General features: G+C 37.0%; 1 protein-coding gene across 3 annotated transcripts in view; it reads left to right on the top strand.

Annotated features, from left to right (window-relative positions):
- LOC122975494 (plexin-B2-like) overlaps positions 1 to 17350 on the top strand; it is a 212901-nt gene extending 195551 nt beyond the window's left edge. For all 3 annotated transcript variants that reach the window (XM_044343944.1, XM_044343945.1, XM_044343946.1), the window contains 9 exons: positions 3 to 103; positions 1746 to 1827; positions 2900 to 3051; positions 4197 to 4357; positions 5914 to 6061; positions 7587 to 7651; positions 7978 to 8053; positions 9613 to 9687; positions 10609 to 17350. In XM_044343944.1, coding sequence (XP_044199879.1) covers positions 3 to 103; positions 1746 to 1827; positions 2900 to 3051; positions 4197 to 4357; positions 5914 to 6061; positions 7587 to 7651; positions 7978 to 8053; positions 9613 to 9687; positions 10609 to 10713 — 965 coding nt within the window. In that variant the 3' untranslated portion in view covers positions 10714 to 17350. The remainder of the gene's footprint in view (positions 1 to 2; positions 104 to 1745; positions 1828 to 2899; positions 3052 to 4196; positions 4358 to 5913; positions 6062 to 7586; positions 7652 to 7977; positions 8054 to 9612; positions 9688 to 10608) is intronic.
- The last annotated feature ends 7907 nt before the right edge of the window (positions 17351 to 25257 follow it).

Genomic DNA, 25257 nt, shown 5'->3' with positions numbered 1-25257 from the left:
AGAGTGGCGTCCGGGCTCCACCGGTCAGATCCTGTCCGACCTCGACCTGACCTCCCAGAAAGAAGGACGCTGGAAGAGACTCAACACTTTGGCTCATTACAATGTAAGTTCAGTTGTGTGTGGGTGTGTGTGTGTGTGTGTGTTTTTTTTAATGATGATATTCCAAAAGTTCCAACATGTTGCAATAATTCAGTCTTTTCCTGAGAATTTTATCTTCACTGTGTTTGAAAAGTCTCTAAACTAATTAGATTATTTTAGGTTTATTTGCTGAGTGTTGGGTAGAGACGTTTCTCTGGTCAGATTTCTGATATTAAAACCAAAATAATGACACCTTCATCAGATGCAGAAGATGCCTTTTTTCATAAAAGACCGATATCCACTCCACATGTAAGCTGTGGTTTGATATAACTGTATAATAACGTATACAATATACAAATATAACATATTAAAAATATACATCTGTTTCATAACAAGTTTTCATACTTAAGATTTCTAATAAGAGTTTAGTTTTTACACAACTACGCTGTGTAGTAATAAAAGTGTTGGAAGAAACGGCTTCTTTGCACTTCTGTGGTCATGTGACCTTAATAAAAATATGTAATACGCTGGTTAACTTAGTGACTGAATAACTGTCCAATACGAGTATCCATAAAGTTTTATTCAAAGATAATAAGTCAGTGATCAGTCAGTAAGAAAAGATTAGAAGCTGAATTTGTATAATGCATGTTTGTTTTTTTTTTAAAGAGGACGTATCACGCACATTTCCAGGTCTATATTTATATTCTGGGGCTCTACTGGAGTATATTTGCATGATTTCCAGTTAAATAAAACTCCTTATTTATCTTATACTGCTCCTTTATGCAGCCCCTCAGTTCAGCCTCTGTCTGAAACAGGCCGTTTTAGCTCCTGTCTCTTTAAGGCCCCGCCTCCTGATGATCCCACTCTGTTCTGATTGGTCAGCTTCCTCTGGCCCTGGAGGCTATGTAAACAAACAATAACTTCACTTCTTCTCCTTTTTCTTTACTCAAAATATAAACTTCTCAAATACATCGAACCCGAATCAAGTCTGAAATATGAGAGTGAACAACATATGGAACAACCGTAGACTACGTAACAAACGGCCGTTAGTGGGCATGTGTGAACAATCTGATGTCATCACGAGGAGGAAGTAGAGGTAACCTTGCAAACGTGCAGAGCAGGTTGAAGCCCTGAGTTTTGACTTGCAGGGAGCATCTTTACATACGTTCATGTTAAGTTTTGGAGCTTTGACCATGTTTAACATCCGACTTTATAACAGTATATAAATGAGCATGATATGTCCCCTTTAAGTGCGTAAGGGTCATCTGATATGATCCTATACTGTCTGTATAGAAGACTATATATCACTTTATTTAACACGTTTCAGCCTTTGTCAGCAGTCACTGGAGAGCAGCAGGAGACGGAGGTTTACGGTCCTGCTTCACAGTTTGGATGTTTTTAATCATCCTCGTCTCTGTGTGTGGAGCTCAGACCTTTTCTGCGGCGCTGAAACAACCCGAACCCGAAATGTCGAGCCACATGAGACTCGTCCTCACCACGCCGCATGAAAAACCAACAGACACTAAAACAGTCCTTCAGTCGCCCCACTGACATTTAAAGAAAAAGATTTATCGAGAAACCTGCTCGGACACAAAGTCCTCCTCCATGTCTGTGGGAATCAAACGCTGTCTCTAAGTCACTGATGTCAACGATTTCTTGTCTTCCAGGTTCGGGATAATGCCACGTTGGTTCTGTCCAGAGTTTTACACACACAGTCGTTCCACCAGCACCAAGACAGCTATGAAGAGAGTATGTATACACACACACACACACACACACACACACACGTATACTCAGGTTCTGTATTAAAATATAGTTTTAATGCTCTTATACTCCAGTTTTTTCCATTTTAAGAGGTCAAATCCCTTTCCTGCACTACATTCATCTAATTATTGTAGTTACTGATTATTTGCAGCTTCTGACTTTACATTGAACACAAGATGAGCTCATAAGATATTAATGTTGTCAGGTAAAAATCTTATATATCAAAATTTTAAATAAACTCTAAAAAAACAGCCTCGTTTCAGCTTAACAACCAAAATTTATTTTTCGGAATTACTGAAAAGGTGAAAATCCTCCTATATTGTGTTTGATGGCAGGTGATAAAACAATAAAGTTTTCATTATAAACAATTCAGAGGAAAATAATTTAAACAAAATCTAAAAATTCTCAACTTAAAGTTCTTTCATCTCATCTGAAATCTTATAACGATAATTCTGCAACTGACAAGATAACATAATAATATTTTTACCACATTAAACAGACAGAAAAACTCTCTGCTAATACTTATTTTTACTTGATCAACATTTAAAAGGTTCTTCTTGCACAGTGTTTTGGTGAGGCTCAGATTTTCACCTGAATAAACTCATTTTTCTTGATGGATCGGAGAGTTTTAAACTGATTTTGTTCTCAGATTTTATGCTCTCTCTATTCCTGCTGTCAAGAGCACACAGGAGCACAGTTTTTCAGCATTAAATTCCTTTATTTGTCTAAATAAAGATATAGAATTAAAGTAGGCGTGCGCATAAGCTGTATTCACAGAGCCTTAATTCTGCTAAGCTAATGTAGCAAGCTAGTTAAATAGCAAAGTCCTGCATTACCTGGTTAAAACAACCAAAGAGCAAATGGAAAAATGTCCAAGCATCAGAGAGGAGAGAACACTGAATCTGTCAGAAAGAAAAAGAAAAAGAGAAATACTGCAAATGAAAGTATGAAACCCTGCGAGCTGCAGGGGCAGAGGGTGAAGATGGATGGTAAAATAGGGATCCCATAAAGAAAAAAAGTTTGGTTTAAACAACCCGTGTTTCTCTTTCTCTGTCAGAAAACGCCCTGCTGGAGGACGACAACACTTTCCACCTGGTGAGACCGGCAGACGAAATCGACGAGGGCAAGTCGAAGAGAGGCAGCATGAAGGACAAGGCGATGACCAAAGCCATCACTGAGATCTATCTGACCAGGCTGCTGTCTGTCAAGGTACAACAGCACGTGTGTGTGTGTGTGTGTGTGTGTGTGTGTGCGTGTGTGTGTGTGTGTGTGTGTGTGTGTGTGTGGTCTGGTGTAATGATGGTGGCACTAAGAAAAAAGGCAAGATTACAATCAAAAAATAGAAGGTAAAAGAAAACGCAGTCACCACAAAAGACAAACACAATTTAACCATATTAGTAAGTAAAAACAATGCTTTAAGTGAGTAAAAAGAGCTGTCAGTTTAAAAAATATCGGCAGGGAAAGTGTGAATGTTCACATTATAAACAGCACATGTAATGATATAAAGAACTGTGTGAATGTGACGCAACACGTTGGATTCGGTGGATTCACAGATGTGCAGACGGTGATGTTTTTATAACGTGTGATGTCTGCGTGAGGGATAAAGTGTCAGCGGGGGTCGCGTGCCTCACTGATGACACCAGCTGTAGTCGAGAAGAAACTGTTCTTGTGGTGAGATGTTTCGGTCCCGACAGACCGCAGCCGCTCGCCAGAAGGGAGTGTTTCAAAACGTTTATGTGCAGGGTACGAGGGGTCAGCCAGGGTCCTGCAGGCGTGCAGGTCCTGGAGGGAGGGGGGGATAATTCTGCTTCTTCTTTCATGCAAATCCGACTGAAATCATTTCATTTTTCTCCTCTTAGCATGTACTTTCGCTAATGGCCAAAACACACATTCCTTTTTGGCTGCTGCAGGTGCTGCGTGTTCCTCTGTGCAGTAAACAAATCGTTATTTTTTGCTGCTCGGTGACACATTGACAGAAGCTTTACGGAGGCCGCTGATCTTCTCAGTAATCGTCTTGTTTGTTTGCAGTGATTATACGTTTGTGTGGTAATATTGATGTTAAAATTATGTACTTTGCAAGTTTGGAGAGTTGACTTTTCTTTTGACAGAAAATGAAGAAAGTTGATTTTAAGACCAACAGATCAGCTTACTGTGTTTGTCGTCTGACATAAAATCTTTTTGTTGTTGTGAAGAGAAACTATCAGGACAAAATAATCTGCACACTAACAAACATAAAATCTGTTCACCTCTATCCTTCTGTCATAACATGATGAACACTCGCAGTCATATTTCTCTGATCAATAATTGGTCATTCATAGTGTGTGTGTGTGTGTGTGTGTGTGTGTGTGTTGCAGGGCACTTTGCAGCAGTTCGTGGACGATTTCTTCCGTAGCGTCTTGTGCTCGAGTTCCGCCGTCCCTCCCGCCGTCAAATACTTCTTTGACTTCCTGGATGAACAGGCGCAGAGACACGACAACGTAGACGAGGAGACGCTCCACATCTGGAAGACTAACAGGTACAGCAGCGCACGCCACTTCAGCTCCGACGTCAGAAAGATACAGGAAGCGGGGGGGGGGGAGGGGGGCGGGATGTCAGACGCTGTTTAACCCACCGACAAGCACTTCTGTCGGGAGTTTATTCACACTGTCACCCTGAACAACATCAGCAGATCTGTCAGTTTCAATCAAATCACCACAAAATGATTATAAATTATTATATTTCAACCAGAGTGACACCTTTGTTTTATTGATAAGCATGAAAACAAATAAACCCGATAAAAATCATGGAATTTTAACAATTCTCAATGTTTAGGGCTGCTATTTATTACTTTCATAATGGATTATCTGTCAATAGTTTCTTGAATTGTTTAGTCTGTGTAATAGAAAGAAATTCAGACATTGAGTTTTTTGAGTTCATGTATTGTCAAGAAGAAGATCAGAAAATTCCCTGTACAGCATCTCAGAGATCAAGGTGACATCGACCAACCGACCAACAGTCAAAAACCCAAAGATATCCAGTTTATGATGATATGAAACAGAGAGAAGCAGCAAATCCTCACATTTAAGAAGCTGGAACCAGACAATTTTTAGCATTTTTGCTTCATAAAAGACTAAACAATTAATCAGCTGACTGACTGAGTGAGTAACCAGCTAAATGTTGCAGCTCTATTGACAGTACAAGGTGTAAAATTAGTGAAAAACACAAAAGCATCTGTGTGTGTGATCAGTATCCAGATAGCAAAAAAACAAAAACATTTTTTTAAGCACCAGCTATAAATGTGAGTTTAAAACTCTCCTCAGACTTCATACAGACCTCCTGGTGTCGATCATCCTGTCAGTAAAACGACTCTGACGGATTGATATTTGTCTCTTTAACTGATTCAGTGTCTTCCAGCTTCTCTTCAAAGCCTCTCTGAATCTCAGCTGGAGATAGGACCTGCAAAGAAAACCTGCTAAGAGAAATCATTATACTGCTTCTCAAGCTGTGTGTGTGTGTGTGTGTGTGTGTGTGTGTGTGTGTGTGTTATACCTCATCAACTAAACTAGTGTAATTATGTCCTCCTCACAGCTAAATCAGGCAGTCGGCCACATAAAAGCCTGATTTAATTGGCAGGCTGTTATCAGGACGGATAAATGATGACAGAGCAGAAAAGAAGAAGAAGAAGGGAGAAAATGGAGACAGATGGAGAGACACAGAGATTGCTCCTTTTTTTTTTTTTTTTCTCCTCCCCTCTAACTTCTTTCAAACTGGCCTTGAGCTCAGCCTGTCAATCAACCAGGAAGACACACACACACACAAACAAGTCGGACGATGAAATATTCATCGGTTGTAGTGAATTATTGACGAGGGTTATGGTCTGTGAGGGAAGAGACGGCACGAGGAGATGAAAGGGTGGAGGCAGGAGGGAAGCGAAGGGGAAAAAGTGTCAGCAGGTCCTTTAAAAAAAAAAAAAAAAAATCTGAAAAAGTTTAGAATTTAAAGCCTCAAAAAAAGAAGCATATTTTTGCAAACTGTTTAAACGTTTCATTAATTACTTTTGATAAGTCTTGATCTCTCTCTGTGCGTCCTCAGTTTGCCTCTGCGGTACTGGGTGAACATCCTGAGGAACCCCCACTTCATCTTCGACGTCCACGTGACGGAGGTGGTGGACGCGTCGCTGCACGTCATCGCTCAGACCTTCATGGACGCCTGCACCAAGACGGAGCACAAACTCAGCAGAGTCAGTTCACAGAAGCCAAAATAGACTAATAAAAAAAACTAATATTTATGTCCTCGGGCGTCTTAAATCGAGATGTGAGGAGAGAAGTTACATCGTTACGGTGTGAGCGAGGCTGAAATAGAGAGCTGAAGTTATTGAGATCGTATATAAGCATGCATAACAACAGGTACAATTTACAACATGCAACACAGAAGCTCATAATACAGAACATGCACAACAATAAAATGAAGGATATTCATGTTAATAGAACTAAATAAGAATGTGCTGCATTGTTAAGACGCCAACTGAAACATGCAAAGCAGAAGCACATAAATCAGTCTGCAGTAGCAAGATAGCAGGTAAGAGCAGACAGAAATGGAAGTTCAGCACAGAAAGACTGAGGACAGTAAGGTGTAATTGAGTTTTAAGTGCTGACAGAGCTGAGTAATAATTAACCATTTCCTTAAATGAGCTCTAAATGAACCGTTTGTGTCCAGTTCGCTAATAGCTGCTGGGATGAATTACACAGCAGCTTTAACAGAGAACGCAGACTGTCTGAGCAGGATAATGCATTCTCTTCTCCTCTCGCTGCATATCTTTATAAACCAATATGCATTTGTTGTTATGATGACAAACTGTCTGTGCGGAGGAGAAGTGGAGTCATATACACTCACCGGCCACTTTATTAGGAACACATGTACAATCTAATGCAATCCAATACAACGGCGCTGCTATAAATTCTACTTTTACGAAGCTTTCAGTTTTTTGTTGACATTGTCAGAAAGGTGATAATTCTACTTTATGTTTATATTTAATCATGTTTCCCCAACTCAGGAAGAACTATATTATAATTGGACACAAAAATGAGCCCCAAAAAAATATGCAAGGAGTGAAGTTGAGCCAATAATCCTTGTTTATAATAACCAAACAAACAATCACGTTTTACACCACATTCACACTGTGATGGATAAATCTGACGGTGTTGTGTACACATGTAAATATTTCTGAAAAGTTGCACATTTCACACTGAACGCCACAATAAAAGAATGTTTTTCTCCTCTTTTGCTCGACAAACAACAAAATTATTCATCACTTCCATCATCACGATCGCTTTTTGCTGTTTTGTTTGTTTCAATAAAGCCAAAAACATCATCATCTGTATTAAAATTAGGAGGTTTTGGGAGCTACTTAAGCAAAATGAGAGTGTATGTTTAAGTAAAAAAAAAAAAAAGCTCTTACTGCTTTACTGGCACGCAGGATGTCAGTGCAGCAGACGAGGAGGCAGGCTGATGGAGAGAGTGGCTGCGGCACAAGAGTTAATTACAGCACTTAATCACCAAATAAACCCCTGGACTGTTCAAACATCACAGACTGATGATAATTAACGGAGCAGGAGGATCCAAGGGAGGATTCTCCTTCTCTGTAAAACATCCTAACTTGACACAGAACAAAGTTTTGCTTTTTTGCTGATTAAGATGATTTTAAGAAGCCTTGAAAATACCAAAAAATCTTTAATCTGTTGTTTTTTTTCTCTCTCTCGCTGTAGGAGTCACCCAGCAACAAGCTGCTCTATGCAAAAGAGATTTCAACGTACAAGAAGATGGTGGACGAGTGAGTTTGTTACACTAAATACACAAAAAATGAACAAATGTGTGTGTGTGATTGCATTTGGGACTGTGTTTTTAGAGATCCATCAGTCAAAGAAGTTTGCATTTTACAGTAAAAAGTCCAATTTATAAATCTGAAAATGTGTTAAAGTTTGTGACAGCAGCATGTTAATAATGATAAAGTAGTGGCAAACATTTTCATTTCAGTGTCAAAGACATATTTAATAAGTTAAAAATATCTGTCAATCTATTGTAACATCTAAAAAATTTGATCATTTTGAGATGTTTTGAATTTTTTTGAAACAAAGACTGCATGTTTGTTCTCTTCAGTTACTACAAGGGCATCAGACAGATGGTTTCAGTCAGTGACCAGGACATGAACACACATCTCGCTGAGGTTTCCAGGGTATGAACCACCGTCTGTGTGTGTGTGATGTAACTTTTACTCTACTTTTGTTGAACATGTGTACACATGTGTGGTAACTACACTATAAGGTTTAAGGCACTCCAAAGGATGAAACTATGGATAGAATTTAAATGGTTCAATTTATAGTGCTTAATTATAGACAATCAAGAAATAATATGAAAATAAAGATGTAAAATCAAGTCTGTCTTAAAACAACAGTCAGGAGCCCAAATGAACATGTTTTTCTTGCTGTAATCATTCCCCCTGTTCATACTGACCATTAGAAGATCCCTTCATAATGCACTTACAATGTATGTATTTGAAAGTATTTTTAATGTATTTTAAAGTTTATCTGAAGCTAATATGAAGCTTCAGCGTCCAAATGAGTCAAATCAAGTAGATATCTTTCAACGTTACAGTCTTTTTAGTGCCAAAGTCCCTCTTTTTGTTACTATACTTCCACCTGCAGCTCAACAGGGAAACACAAAGAGGGAATTTTGTACAAGAAGGACTGGAAGATGGTAAATGGACTGTACTTGTATAGCACCTTTCTAGTCTTCTGACCACTCAAAGCGCTTTTACACTACGAATCACATTCATAAGCTGAATCCAGACGCAACCTGCCCATCAAAGGAAATCTAATCATTCACACACTGATGGCACAGCCATCAGGAGCAATTCAAGGTTAAGTATCTTGCCCAAGGACACATCTACATGCGGACCGGAGGAGCCGGGAATCGAACCGCCGATCTTCCGATTAATGGACGACCCACTCTACCTCCTGAGCCACAGCCACACACAGATATCCACTTTGTTTGACTCATTTGGACGGCTGAAGCTTCATATTAGCTTTAGATGAACTTTTAAATGCATTTTTCACTAAATGACTGTGTGGACACACTGTGGATTTTGGCCTCCATCACTTCCATTGAAAGCACATTTGAAGGATCTTTTAATATCCAGTATGAACAGGAGGAATGATTACAGCGAGGAAAACCTCTTTCACTGTTACTATGGACACCTGACTGCTGTTTTAAGACGGACTTGAAAAATTGTGAATCTGTCCTTTAAGATTTAGCTTTACACTGAAAAAATTCCTCTTTATACTTAATGAAATGTTGTCAGTTTTGTCCAAAATAAATGTGTATGTTTACCTGCCAAGAGCTGGCGAGCTAAACACAGAATTAACCCTACACAGAATAATTAATTTTACCAGCTGCTTTATCTTTAAATTACTTTAGTGTTTAATTATGTGTATAATCAGGTATTGCCTGAATGTATATTTCAGTTGTAAATATGATCAGGTCCATTGTGGATATTTTGCCAATTGAATTTCTTTGTTTATGTTTTATGATTAAAGTCTGACACAAGGCGAGTACAGACGAATTTCTCTTTAATGTGAACAAAGTTTGCTTTTTTTTCAACCTTCTAATAGAAATAAAACTATCAATCATACATTTTAGCAATATTTTAAAATGTTTCTGTAAAATCCCTTGATTTCTGCCTTCTGAGAGGATTTTAACTGTGTTCACATATAAACTCTTCTTTTTCTTCTGCAGCAACACACAGACAAATTGAACACCCAGGTGGCCTTACATCAGCTCTACCAGTATGCCAGCAAGTACTATGATGTGGTGAGACATGTCTTTCCACTTTCAAACATTATTTTGTTCAGTGAAATTTCTAGAGGGGAATCTGAGATATGAAAAATAAATGCAATGATACTTGTGGATTGAGTTTCTGTCAGCGGTATACTTTCTTTATTTCATCATAATAACTTAACAGAAGCAAAAGCAAAAGATGTTCCATTGAGTTCCCAGTATACAAATGCAATTTTACCTCTTTTACCTACATATATATATAGGTGTTTGTTTGTTTTTTGGTATCATCAACCTGATAAATATGATGCATTTTTTATTGATTAGCCAACAGATAGTTATTGTAAAACAAACACTGTAAAATCTTAACTTGAAATGATTCTTGTTCATCACAATCTGATTTAACACATGAGCATGAAGGGGTCAGTTTTTAACAAGAGTTTAAGTGTCCAAGGACTTAAAAAGCAATTAGCAACTACAGTAGATTGCACCAAATGCTTGATATTTAGCCTAGTTGTACTTACTCAGAGGGTTTTTCACTTCACTAAAAAGAGTAAAACTGTTCATTTTTTAAATTTTAATTATAAATTTAATAAAGTTATCCAGTGAGATGAAAATATAAGTGTGATGAAAGTGAATCAGCTTTAGGCAAACTGTCTGATTTAATCTGTGTTAGACTTTTAAAACCGAGTCAAAAAACAGTCTCTTTCAAATCAGGCATTTTGTACAAAAGAAATATGGTCCTCTTGAGTCCAAAACTAACCAAAAGCAGATTATATTGATCATTTTCAGCATAATTGAATCTATAAATCCAACCCCCACTGTGGACACTGTGTATCTTTTATTTGTTGAATCGAATTGTTCTGTCTGCTGAAAACTAATAAGTTGTTTATTAAATCAGTCAAACTTTAGTAAAAAAGTATGGAAAATTTAAATTTTTATTGTTGTTTCCTGCAGATCATCCAGTCGCTGGACGAGGACCCAGCAGCCCAGAATAAACAGCTCACCCTCCGCCTCCAACAGATCGCTGCTGCCCTGGAGAACAAAGTCACCGACCTTTGACCTCTGTCCTCATGGAGGAGGTCAGGGGGAGGAGCTAACGGCTACTAAAACACAAGATGACGTTTTCCATTTAAGGACTCAAAGGAGGACGAGCTTGCGGACTCTACCGAATGTTTGACGGACTGAAGTGGGAGGGGCTAGTGGAGACACAGGAAGCTGTTGACCATATAAGGACTGAAGGGGGAAGAGTTATGGGACTAGCGAGTGGAGATTTTTGGACAAATGAAGTGTTAAAATAAGCCCAGAGTGGCGGAAACTGAAGCGCTCATACCTTCTACGTTTGAATGGCGTATTTCCACTTGGCATCCCAAAACAAATACCAAGGAGGGATTCAAAATGGCGTGTAACATGGGAGATATCACTCTGTAAAATCAAAGGGTTATTTTTTTAATGGCTGTTCAGTTTGTGTACTCGGACCTAGCTGGACGATGTTTATCTGTGTTTGGCCTCTGCTTCACCACAAAGTTTAATTTTACCATGTACGGACTGAGAAAGAAAGTGCCACGCAAGGAATGAAGATTGAAGATTTTTGGATAATTGAAGAATTTACGTGAAGTAGTGAGACATTACCAAATATTTCCTTTTTGTCACTTGGATTGGAAGAACAGCAGCTTCAGGACGCTTTGTGACCACTTTTCTTTTCTCGTGTTAAAGCAAAGTCTATTAACTGTGAGGTGATTTTGCACCTTTTGCTGATCTGAGGTCAGTTTTTCTGTTTCTGTGCTCAATGGTTACGAGGGAATCTGATCTCAAGTCAGCAACAGAGAATGGGTTCATTCTAAAGCTGCTTGGAAGAACTTTTACCTTTTTAAGTGAGCTAAAATTAAAATAATCAACCAATGAAAACCCACTATGGTACACACCACTGGCCAATCAGGGGTCTTGGTTTTGTCAATTCAGAGTGAATTCAGGGTACGATGAGTTTTGAGTTTTCTCCCAAAATCAAATAGCAACACAAACTTTTCTTGTATCATGGCGAAATGTTTCCATGCGCTGCAGTTATGTGTTTCTATGCTGATGACATTGTGCTGTTAACTCAAATCACAGCTGAGTAAGATCACTCTGTTGAGTCTATGGTTCAATCTAGTATTATTCTTTGTATGCAGGCTGTAAACAGAGCCTTTTCATTCACATATACATGATGATTTATCTTTTTAATGGACTGATTAGTGCCACTTGTTTTCTTTTGTAAAGTGTTAATCAGGGTGGTCCATCGTGTCATATCCTGTATGTGTGTGAGCGAACATGCAGTTTAATAGTTATCAACACCACTCTGGACCAGCTTGTTTTTACTTCCTGTGGAAAATCATGACTGCCTAATCATGTGCTCTAAACAGCCAAACATTTTTATTTTACAGTGTGATTTGTTTTTATAATTTGTGTAATTGGACAACTTTTGCAATATTCCTTCTACGTAGTGCAGCATAGTAAATTGAATTTTTTTTTTTTTTTCTATTTTGCTCTGTTTAACTGCACACATGAGAGGAAATGAGTTAAGTGTCTTCTGAAGACAGAGTATCCATGGATCCTTCAAAAAGGCTTAAAATAAATCAAAAGTTAAGGTGTTAAAATGTGTTAAATTCAGTTTTCTTCCATCTCGTCACCCCTGTGCAATATGCATCTTATCAGCTTTACAAGACACATTTTACTTTATTTCACCTGGATAATTCATTCAGTATTAATACTGTTTTCTAAGAACACACAAACAAACTGAACGCCCCGAACCAGTTAATATCCTGGTGTCCTCCTTATTCTGCACAAAAATATTAAAAAGCACCTGCACATTGCTATCTCATTCCCAGTTTTTGTAATTCTACACGGATATGACAATGTTTTGATCAAAAAAATATCTAATTTTTCACATAAAAACATTTTTTGTACTTTTTTGCAGATTATTGTTACCAAGCTTCTGCCTTATTTTGCCCCTTGAATGGTAAGAAATGTTAATGAGACTTCTTTATAAGAAATAGACTGGTTTATTTTTGTTGAGATTTGTTTTTGGCTTGCTGAAACTTGCACAAACCTTGTCAGAGACCGGCAGGAAAAATGCAAAATGCAAAAAAAAAATTAAATGCATCATCCAGCTAAAGGAAAGTCAAAAACATTTCCAAAACTTAAAAGAACTAATTTTTTCAACAACTATTTTTCGAAAATCCACACAGCAGAGTGACAAAAATATGTTTATGTCAACTATTAGAGAAATATTGGAGAAAAACATTTTACATAAACTACATGATTAATTATATGATCAACCACTCAAACAAGTGATATTTGGACCAAGTTTTAAAAAGATCTGCAGCAGTCTTTGGGTTTGTTAAGTGCTGTTACACCACAGAAGTATAAATGTACTCATTTACTTCTCTTACACTACATATTAATCATTGTCACTGTTGTATATATGTGCATCATTCTTTGCCTTCTGAGCCCAGACGACGTGCTTTATGTAGTGCTTGAGTTAGCATCAAAGATGAAATATGCAGTTTGTAAGTTGGATGATGAGCTGCTTGACTACTGGGAAAGAGAGATTTTGTCTTTATGTTGTAAGGGTTTTTTCACTGAAGTTATTGATTCCTCTTAGGTGTCAAATCTTACAAACTGCATCTTTGAATTCTGAAGCAATATGACCTTCAGGCTGGTGCTGTATCTTTGTACTCATCTCTTGAATTCCTTAAACTGTGGATGGAAAAACTGCAAGGTTTTGATCAGAATTTGGCACCGCAAGACCTCCAGATACAACTGACAAAGACTGAATCCTGCATCTTAGTGTTTTTTTGGGGTTTTTTTTTAACTTCTCAAGTTTCTCCTGGGCATTTCTCTCTCAGAAATGTATTTATGAAAGCCACTTTGGTGCCAAATGACTTCAAGAATCTGTTATGTGTGTTATTTCCCAAGCATGGACTGTCATTTAAATTGTGTGTCTGACGAGTGTAGACAGAAATAAGGGGAACAAATTATTGTGTATTTAATAATCTGGTGGTACTTTTATAAAAAAATATTGAAATGTGAAACATTTTTTGGAGGTTTTCGGTGCTGGTACTGATATTAAGATGTCAGAGGGCCTTTCACAGAATTCAGTGTGTCACCAGCTTTTTTTAGATGTTTAAATACATTTCACATTGTGTTGCTGACATAAGAGCTCAATCACACTACAAATATACTTTATAAATTGTAAAATATGAGACATCTGATTCATGTAAACTCACATTAAGAACAATATTTTACTCAATTTATCCCTTAAAAATACGTCTCTATCTCTATTTACCTTCCAACACTAGCTTCTTTCTGCCTTCTCTTTGCCACCAGCGAGTGCCTTAAAGAGGAGAAGTGAAAGTAGAATTGGAAGGAAAAGAAGCCAAAAAAAAAAAAAGGTGATGAAGCACATACAGGTTTATGACTGGTTTACTGCATGTTTGTTGTGGAAGTTTTTACAATTGTTGCTCTTAACTGGAAGATCACAACGGAAAGCAGGTGCTGTTAGAAAGGTATTTTAAAGAGGGGGAAGTTGTCAAGAGGTTTTAATGGAATGTACAAAAAGAAATTTAGTCTGTCACACTATCACACTATACATCACCCATACAATAGGTTTAATGTCGATGATACGGATCTGTAGAGTTCAAAAAACCATTTACACAGATGAAGTGCAGGTAGATAGAGTTAGATAGAAACTTTATTGATCCCGAGGGAAATTTAGGCATCCAGCAGCTTATACGACACATACAAAACACCAGTGCACACAAGAATAAACAATAAAAACACAGCAGTGAAGTGAAGACACCAGAACTACTACCGAGAGCCATCACTATAGATAGAGTATGTGCAAATGCAAGGTGATTTACAGTTCAAGAATAATAATTACTGTAAATAATGTTAAATACAAACTGGAGATAAATATATAAATGAATACAAATTGTGCTTAATGCTCACATAGCCGGTAACCGACAGTCCTGCTGCCTAATGACAGAATATAATGACGGACGAAATCAGGCCCATGAAGGGATACGTCCCGTCTCCAAGCTAACCTCTTTTACGCTAGCCTCTGTAACTCAGTGGTTTTATTTTTACACAAAGAGTTTATTTCATCTGTCTTTCTGAAAAGCTGAAAAATGGTTTTGGATAGTAACATTTCCATTTTAACAAGCAACATTGCTTTGATCCCCTCATATTCCCGTATGCCACATTTATATCATGTTGACGTTGGTGCAATTACTACTTTCAACTTGAAAATACGATTCAAGTCAATAACCAAGATGAATTTACAACAGGAACTGATTTCTCTGAAATATTCAACTGTGTGCTAAATGATGCCTACAAAAATGGAGACTTCATGTCCACTAAAGTCAATTTTCAAGGTATTTAAAACCAAATTTAAAAGAATACTTAGACATTTTGGGAATTTTTAGCTATTTCACTTTCTTGCCAAGAGTTTGACAAACTAGGAGACGATTAGCTATAGCTTAGCGTAAAGACTGGAGGCAGGGGGGAAAGGCTAGCATAGCTAATGCATGTCTTAAGTTCAAAAAGAGGCCTACAAAGAAGTGTAAAGTTCACTAATTAACATTTTGTACTTCTTTGTTTGATGTTAATATGCTAAACTAAGCTAAATCACCTCCTGGCCAGTAGCTTAGCTCACTTAACCTACTACTTACAGATGTTTCAGTGGTATCAATCGTCTAAATATTAGTAAAGAAAGCAAATAAGTGTCCCAAAATGTCGAACTATAATGAACAAATTGAGCTACATTGTCAATGCACAGTATTTTTAACCCTCACACGACCAACTATGCAATCACACAAACGTCTTGAACGTTAGCAAGTGATAAACATCGTCATCAGCAATCTTTTCGATTTCTGTCATCCTTCCCACATGATGTGTACATGGCATTAGCTACTGGCGCTAAAGTCTCATGTGAGCTGTAAGAGTTGAGTCACAAAAATAAACATTATCTCATGTTTTTTTAAGTAAAGATACAAATATGGACAGAAAACTCCACGTGCCAAAATGAAGAATTATGGAGAAACAAATGCTTTTTGAGGAAACCCACTGTGTTACAGATGCTAGTGGAACAAAGGCTAGCAAGGACAGTTAGCGAGATTTTGTCCCTCTATGAGTGAATGCAATATACAAGATGGCAGATCGTTTCTGCCTGAATTGATCTGCACAATTGTGTTTGCAACCGAATTCATGTTGCTGCATGCTTCGACATTTCACGCCCACAAATGCAGTTAGTGTACTCTTAAATAACCTAAAGGAAAGGACTTTGAGGAAAGATTTCATCAATAACTTTGTCAGTATTGTCCAGTGTTGGAAAGTAACCAAGTACATTTACTCAAGTACTGTACTTAAGTATAGTTTTTAGGTACTTGTACTTGGGTATTTTCATTTTATGCTACTTTGTACTTCTACTCCACTACAATTCAGAGGGAAGTATTGTACTTTCTACTCCACTAGCTTTATTTGACAGCTGAAGCTACCTTTCATATAAACTCATAAAATACAAAAAAAATGTCAGAGATTAAACCATTAGTTCCTAAACATTTTGGCTTGTGACCTCTGTGTGTAGTTGTGGCTGTCATGTTACAGATGTTTGAGTTGTTAGCTGTCTGAGGCCCAGTGAGGTAAAACTTACCAATATTTCATTAAAAAAAGCAATGTTTTGAGAAAAATGAATCAAACTTTGTGAGGAAGAACTTTGTTTTTCTTCTTTCCCATACCTGGCTGCTATCAGTCACAGTCACAGGGGCAGATTTCCTACAGAACGAGTACTTTTACTTTTAATACTTAAAGTAAATTTAGCTATTTAGCTTTATAACACTTCTGTACTTTTTTTAGGATCTTATATGCAGGAATTTTACTTGTAATGGAGTAATTGTACACTGTGGTATTGCTACTTTTACTTAAGCAAAAGATCAGAGTACTTCTTCCACCACTGGTGTTGTTGATATTGTGAATCATGAATAGAGGAAAATTTCTTTGGTGCAAAACTGTTGATTCCTCAGTCAGATGTTATCCCCATATATATCCCCACGCTTCAAAACAGCTACTGTAAGTGAATGTGTGAATGTGGCTGTCATGCTAAATACTTCAAACTGCGTATATGATCTTTAGTTGAGTGGTTTCCAGAGGTACAAGAGAATAAAATATCATTAATGTGTTCATGACTGGATGAAGGACCAGCACAGGGAACTGAGCCTTCACTGTAGATTTATTTGTCCGCTGATTGAGGATCTATGTGTTTTTATGTTGTAAAACTGAAGCATATTTGAAATATTGTTTTATTACAGCACAAGAAAAGTACAGTTTTGGGAGGTTTTGAATGTTACACAGAAAAATGCCCTCCGGTACTGATGTTTGTACCAACATCACAAAGGTTATTATATCATTGTATAACAGTTTGTACATCAAAACTTTCCCATTGTTTATTCTTGTAACATCATTGTCGGAAACAATGGTTTGGATGGACTGGACCAAGTGTAGACTTTGAAATGGACAGAATCAGCACTACCAGTAACCAACTGGTCTTAACTGGTCTGGACTGGACTGAAGCCCAAATCGGTGACTCTTCTAAGGAAGTGGAGAAGTGGGCGGAAAAATCCAGATCTGGGAATTCCAAATATCCAATAAAAGATGTTTATATGAACAAAAAGGTATTTTTAATTTATTTGTCTGTTTCATTTCTCCTCCATCGCAGTGAATCACGGTTACGATGTCAAGTCCACAATCTCAGTTCACAGTTGTCAAAATCACTGAAATAATATATTATTTTATGATATAATACAGTTTTATATCTATTGTAACAGCACTTAAAATCCCGTCTAGATTAAAACAGCTAAATTTGGTGTAAAATAAGTTACAGATAATTGTTGTTTTGACAGCATTCAACAGCTCCTGACACCACATTATTATATAACCTAAAACATTTTTACTTTTCTACAACGTCTTGCTTGGTTATAACTTTGACATCTACATGTCTTTTATCGTGCAAAGCGTAAGGAATGCGACTGGATCGGTGTACGTTTTTGCATTGAGGTGTATCTTATAACATTGATGTATCTAAAAGTTTAATGTTTAATCCTGCTGATCAACACTCTCTGCTAAAGTTACAGCCAGAATAACTTGATATGTCAAGTTTGTTTGTCTTTCTGCCCCCTAGTGGTCAGATATTTTTAAATACAGCTTTAATTTGAGATGTATTAAAGGGTTATGAGAGTTATGTTTACATTCAGTGTTACTCACCAAAATGCATTCTTTCTAAAAGTTTAATGTTTAATCCAAGCAGCAACCTCTGGGGCTGTAAAATGAAGCCAATGCGGAAGTGCCAAAAACTGCAGTTCCTTGAATGACCACTTAAGACTCCAAAAGCGAGTCAATCCCCATAGACCCCCATGTTAAAATTCCCAACTTTACAGCAGAAATAAACATGTTTACAGCCTGGTACAAAAAACAGTTTTGGTCTCTAAAGCTAATTTCCCCTTTCCTGACAACTGTACGGGGGGTGAATTTTTTTATAACTCGCCCATTTAAATTCTATTAAACCGTAAAGTTATGCATAATGAAGGACATGGCTGCTTTGAGTGACAGGTCCGCCAGCCACTAGGTGGCTTGTTTCAGCCATTCGGCCTGCCTCTTTGCCCATTTTTGATTGGCTGGGAGTTAGGCAGCATCACGCACTGCCAAGATGGCGACGGCCGGAGCGGCTCACTTTGAGCTTCAAAACCGCTCTTCAGAAACCAACGGGTGACGTCACGGTAACTACTTCCATATTTTTATACAGTCTATGGTTTAATCCTGCTGATCAACACTCTTTGCTAAAGTTACAGCCAGAATAACTTGATATGTCAAGTTTGTTTGTCTTTCTGCCCCCTAGTGGTCAGATATTTTTTAATACCAGCTTTAATTTGAGATGTATTAAAGGGTTATGAGAGTTATGTTTACATTCAGTGTTACTCACCAAAATGCATTGTGTGTATCCTTTCTCCTGAAAACACAACTTTTCCGAACATATTTTAGAAAACACATTTTACAACATTTAAGAAAACAACAAAAAGAAAAACACGAGGACGTAACAGAAAAACTTTTTCATATTCTGTCTCTCACTCTATACTATCTCTCAACATAGTGTATGAAAGGTATTAATGTATGATCGACAATTACTGATTATGTCATGTATGAACTAACCAATAGAATGATCCTCCAAAAACTATTTTTTGTTCTTTTATTCTTTTAAAACCTAAAATCTGTTTTATTGGAACTTAAATCAGAAGCCTAAATGTCTTCTGAACTAACCAAAACATCAATTTTTGGCTTTAAAATTCCGTTTAAAGTTGCAACGATGGAAATCTGCGTGTGTGAACGACAGCTGTGAGGACATCCAGTCACACTGAGAGAGAAAGAGCTTCGGTGGAATAATCAGATTTGAGTATCCATGTGCCACCTCATTTATTCAAGTATTAGAGAGAGGAAGTCCTGTCTGGTTTTTTTCAAAGCAGAAAACTGTTAAACTGACAAAAACACTGATACACTTCAGCAGCCCGAGGCAAGGACACGCAGCATCCACCGAGCTTTACTCAGCCAGGAGCCTGCTGTTTATGATTCATAGACACTGATTATTCAAGGATATCTGCTCACATGTTTGAAAGATATTCAGCTTTGCAAAACAGCAAATTCAAATTCATAGGTGGTAATTGGTTTCTCTGTAAGCAAAAAATGTTTTATTGATGAAGATTTGTTTTGTTTTGAATGACAATTTTTCCTCCTTTGTGTTTTGAATCAGTTTAAGTTTAGAGATGCTGGAAATGAAGGTTTCTGTCTGGAAAAGAGTGACACTTAAACTGACCACATCTGTGTTTTTCTGCACTGAACAGATGATTTTATCACACGTAGTAACACTGAGAATTAGTTGTTCTTTGCAGGACTTCAACTTGACTAACATGAGTTGATATTTCAGCAGAGTTTGGCACGTATTTGTACTATTTGCACTTAATTCTGTTTGCATTTTTACTACTTTGGCCTTAAAGTTGTTTATTAGAGGAATGCTGAGTAAGAGCATAACTGATATTTAAAGTAAACTGTGTATTTAAGTTGATAGATCTTGTTTTTACTACAGTATGTTTAGACTAAACTGTTATAATACTTGTTACATCTGGTATTTCTGTCCTCTTACTCTGATTTTCAGGTGGTTATTGATGCAGTATGTAGAGATAAATATATGACAACACTGCCTCTTTGTGTTGTTAATGAGGAACTACAGCTTTAAAAAGCCACAACTCAAACATCCTGTGTTGTTGTTTTCTGTCCTGTTTGTTGGGTTTTCTTTGTCTGTCTCTTCATTTGTCTCAGATTCATTACATCCTTCTTTTATAACAACAATAACTTTACAAACTGAGCACTTTCTGGCTGCTGCATTCAGGTAAAGTTGCAGGCTGTGAAGACAACAGTGTGGAGCTATAAATCAGTGAAATTGGATAAAGCTGCTGCCTCACTGCAGCTTATAAACAGGTTTTACTTCCCAGATTACAGTAAAAAATAAATACATTTAAAAAACACATGTAAATCTTGAGACATGTCAGAGTATAAAGACTCTCTATTTAACATCAAAACAGTGAATCAGCTTCATCAGGACCGTGTAGATGTGGTTTGATCAGGTTTGATTGACAGTAATGGGATAATATTAGCAAACCACGTCGTAACTGTCATCAGATTTTGATTCAAATATCACAAAACTTGGATTGTTGCACAAAAAATGTAATAAAATGTTTGAGAAAATACGTTCTCAGAGGCTTTAAGAAAATGGAAGTTGCTTTTGTTTTGTCTTAAAAGTGTCAAACTACTTTCAAACTCATCCCAAAATAACAGAAAGTCTGCTGTTCGTATCAAAATGACAACACCTTCCTGTCAGGTAACACAGCCCAAGATCAGTTTACATAGCCCACAAACCTGTACATTAAGAAACATGCAAATAAACCAAGATTAGACAAAATTTATAATGTAATACAAGTGACCAATATGAAAACAAGCAACATATGACAGAGCAAAAGAACTAGACTCAAACAAACCAAAACAAAAAGAGAGAAAAAAGGCAAAACAGCAGCAACAATAACAACAGAAATGACGAAAGAGCAAACAAGCAAACAAACAAAAAAGGCAAAATGTTTGGCTTAGATTTTCTTATTGTAGCACGCATTTGTTTAGGTAGGTGTGGGGGGGGGTCTGTATGAAAGATATAGAGGGGAGAGAGAGTATAAAGGGGGGATATAATAAATAATAATAAATAAATAAATAATAACATAGCTTCAATGCTCTTGGAGGGCATCTCTGGTTGGGCTCCAAAGACAAAGAGGCGCCGGGGTGGATCAGGGGCGGGCAGGTCAGGGGAGAATTTTCTGTATTTATTTTTGTTTTTCCCTTCCTTTTAATATTTGTTTGTCTGCTTGTTTTATCCTTTTTTTTAATTCTTAATTTTAGCTCTTTTCTCCTCTTCCTTGCTTTCTTTGCTCTCGCCTGCTTTAAGCCCATCATCAGGCCCGTAGGAGGCGGCTGGCCTGTTGATGGTCTGATGTCCTTCAGAACAGCCCCCCACCGCTACAGGAGGGGTCTGTTCAGCCGGGTCTGAGACGGAAGATTTAGAGAAGGTTAAGAGAAAAAATAATTTCTTAATGCAACAAAAAACAAAAGCATCAGCATCATGACCAACAAATTAAGACCCTGTATGTTAAATAATAATGTAATGACAGTAACTTTATGTGTGAAACAAGTTACAAAATGCTTTACAAAAGACATAAAACCAATAGATGTATAGTGCAATAAATAATTAAGATTAAAATAAAGAGAAACTCAACCAACTGTCTTTTTTAAAAAACAATTATCTAGATATTATATTATTATATCCTGACCAATTCATCTGTTTTGTTTTAAAGCTCCAAAATCATGTTTACATCCTCTACCTTACAGAGAGTTGAAACTGTGTTTCATGGGGGAAAAAAACCTCTCAAAATGTGGCCAGATGTTATTTTCACTTCCTGCTGGAAGTGGCGAGAACAATCAGTTATACTCTGAGTGTCGCTTTGCTTTACCCTGCGATTGAGGGGACTGTAGCCGAGGGGGGCAAGTGTGCGTGTGTGTAGGTGGCATGAGTCATTTTAAGAAGAGGAAGGAGGCCGGTGAACAATTTAAAAAGTAAGTCTGAGACGTAACAGAGGAACAGATCGTTTTCTTTTAGTGATGCTGGTTCTTCACCTTCAGCTGTCAGATGGAAACACAAAGTCTGTTATTATCATCCAATCACAGACAATTCAATTAAAAAAAATCTTAATTGCCCTGGAGGGGGCGCTATAGCAACTAAGAGATCTTTTTTGAGTCCAGGGGAAAATAAAAAAATCTTTAATTAATCTTTAATTAATCTTATCACAGGAAGCAGGTTTTTAGGATATTAAATGTCAGTCGATCAGTTGGACCACCACTCAGGTAAAGTCACAAACATCTGCTCTTTGGAAACGTGCCAGAAAACAGACATTTTATAGACAAAACGACTAATCAATTAATCTGAAAAATATTCAGCAGATTAATCAATACTAGGATTAGTATAGTATAAGTATTATGAGCTTGATGTAGTTAAAGTATTGCAGTAAAAGTACATAAATATTATGAGCTTGATGTAGTTAAAGTATTGCAGTAAAAGTACATAAGTATTATGAGCTTGATGTAGTTAAAGTATTGCAGTAAAAGTACATAAGTATTATGAGCTTGATGTAGTTAAAGTATTGCAGTAAAAGTACATAAGTATTATGAGCTTGATGTAGTTAAAGTATTGCAGTAAAAGTAGTGGTTTGGTCCCTCTGACTGATATATTATTATATATGACATCATTAGATTATTAATAGTGAAGCATCAGTGTTAGAGCAGCATGTTACTGTTGTAGCTGCTGGAGGTGGAGCTAGTTTACACTACTTTATATACAGTTAGCTAGTTTAGTCCAGTGGTTCCCAACCTAGGGGTCGGGCCCCTCCAAAGGGTCAGCAGATAAATCTGAGGGGTGGTGAGATGATTAATGGGAGAGGAAAGAAGAAAAAACAAAGTTCTGATACACAAATCTGTTTTCAGTTTTTGGACTTTTTCTCTAATCTTTGATTTTTGCTGAAATATTGGATCATTTGAACATTTATTGAAATGAAAGCATGTGAGAAGTTTAGAGGGAAAAATCACTATTTAGTGGAGCTGTTAACAACTCATAGACATGTGAAATGTGACCCCGACTACACACTGCTTTTTGTAAGACGTCAAAAGACAAAAAGGTTGGAAACCACTGGTTTCATCTTTAACAATGTGTTGTATTTTAAAAGCTTGTTATATTATCTATTGTGTCAAATCTTCATCTGAAAAGTGACTGAAGCTGTCAAATAAATGTAATGGAGTAGAAAGTACAATATTTCCCTCTGACATGTAGTGGAGTGGAAGTATAAAGTAGCATCACATGGAAATACTCAAGTAAAGTACAAGTACCTCAAAAACATACACAATTAAAAGTTGAGTGAAGCCAAACAATCACTGCACTGGAGGTGTCAGTAATTTTTTGCAGAGCTTGATAATGAATGACCACAACATCCATCCCAACAACCATTTTAGTTTTGAAGAGAAAGATGAAGGAGTCAATATGAGCAGGTCAGCTATGAATTAAAACCAAGTAGAACTTCATTTTAAGATAATACATGTAAAACATTTTCCTAAACAGTTAATTAATGTGTTTAAAGCAAAAAGTAGCATCAGTGAACTCTCTGTTTCCCCACATATATGTGTTTCTACATCACACAGTAATCTGTTCAGTCAGCTGATCTGTAGAAATGTGGAGACGCTGGGATTTACAGCATCTGTGCTGCTGTGTTTAATTATGAAACCAGTTAGAGCCTGTCTGTGATCCGATAGCAGCTTTACACTGATAAATGGTATCACTTCAGCAGGTACTCAAAAAGATATTGCAGTGCATGAACATTTTAACCACCTTATTACTCTCTCCATGATATTCTTTTAACAGAAATAATGTGAGAGTTAGCGCTGTGCTACAGGTCTCTTCCCTTATCTTTTTAGGGAAATTAAACGATGTGGGAACACTGTATGTCACACCTTAATCAGCATAAGCTTGGAGTGAGTTGTTCCAGTAGGAGGAGGGGTGTGGGGGAGAACTTTAGTAGCACTAATATTTGTTCATAATAAAATGAACATTATTTGTGGTCAGTTGACCCACTCAACCTGTCTCTGGCCTTATAAAACAACACCGTCTTCATCAGACTTTTTGCCAATTTGTGTTTGTTAGGGAGCATTTTTGATGTACTGTCCAGATATTACACATATTTTTATTCAAAACATATGATAGGAAAAATCTATTTGTTCTGTATGATCTATATGTTTTAAAATGGGGGCACAAACTTGGAAAGATACATCATTGGCGGGGGGTGGGGGGGTCCAGATGCTGTATTTCTATACTACCCAACCTCTTGGATTAAATCCAGAAACAGCCACCTGCACTATGCAAGATTAGTTAGATTGAGGTTGCTATGAAAACATCAAGAATGCATCAAGAAAAGTATATTAATGGTTGGGTCAGGACAGGAAATGATTATTAGAAGAATGGCTATTTCATATTTGATATTATATTTATAAAAAAATGATGTAGCCTAAAATGGTAGCAGTTTGCAGGCTACTAGGCCATTTTTAAGGTCAAACAAGGACAAACAATTTATATAAATGAAATAGCCTTACATATATAGGCAATATATCTAAATATGATATAATTAAACGTGGTTAAACAATGTTAAATCTAATGGTTGCTATTCTCAAAAAGTCTTAACAATTGCAACAAAGCACAAACAAATTAGATGAATGAAATGGTTTCACAACTAACCTAACAGGAAGTGGTTATTGGTGCAGATTCCTCTGTGTCAATAATCTGTTTATTGTTGGTATGGAATTATTATGCACATCGGTATTGATTGCCGCTGCCTTTTTCTACAGAGAACCTGAAGAAGTAACCTCAGCTAACATGTAGCAGCATATTAGCTTGTAATTCTCTCGCTGCTGATGGTGAAGCGACAAACAGTCTGAAAAGCTCTGAGGCAACTTCCATAGTGATAAAGTCAAGTTTTATAAGTTAAACACAGTTGAACAGAAGTTTATCTTGTATCTCAAAGCAGACAAAGAGCCAAATCAGAGCCTCAAAGTCTTGCGTCACTTAGCTAACGATAAGCTAGCTGGTGCAAGATATTTGAGACTTTTTTTGGGAAACGTTTTTCTTCATTTTCTGACATTTTATAGACCAAACAACTAATCGAAATGGACACTCTGCTGTGCATTAATTCCATTTTTATTTCTTAATTGAACTGTACTTTGCAAAAGCATGTTAACAGCAGATTCTCATCTGTGATTGGTTGATGATAATAGATTTTGTAGCGTAGAAAAAAAAAACGTTCTGTTCCTCTGTCACGTCTCAGACTTACTTTTTAAATTGTTAATCGGCCTCCTTCCTCTCCTTAAAATGATTCATGCCACCCACACACA

This window comes from Thunnus albacares, chromosome 23 (assembly GCF_914725855.1).
Source record: "Thunnus albacares chromosome 23, fThuAlb1.1, whole genome shotgun sequence".
Classification (NCBI taxonomy): Eukaryota; Metazoa; Chordata; class Actinopteri; order Scombriformes; family Scombridae; genus Thunnus; species Thunnus albacares.
This window is presented reverse-complemented; position numbering and strand designations above follow the sequence as displayed.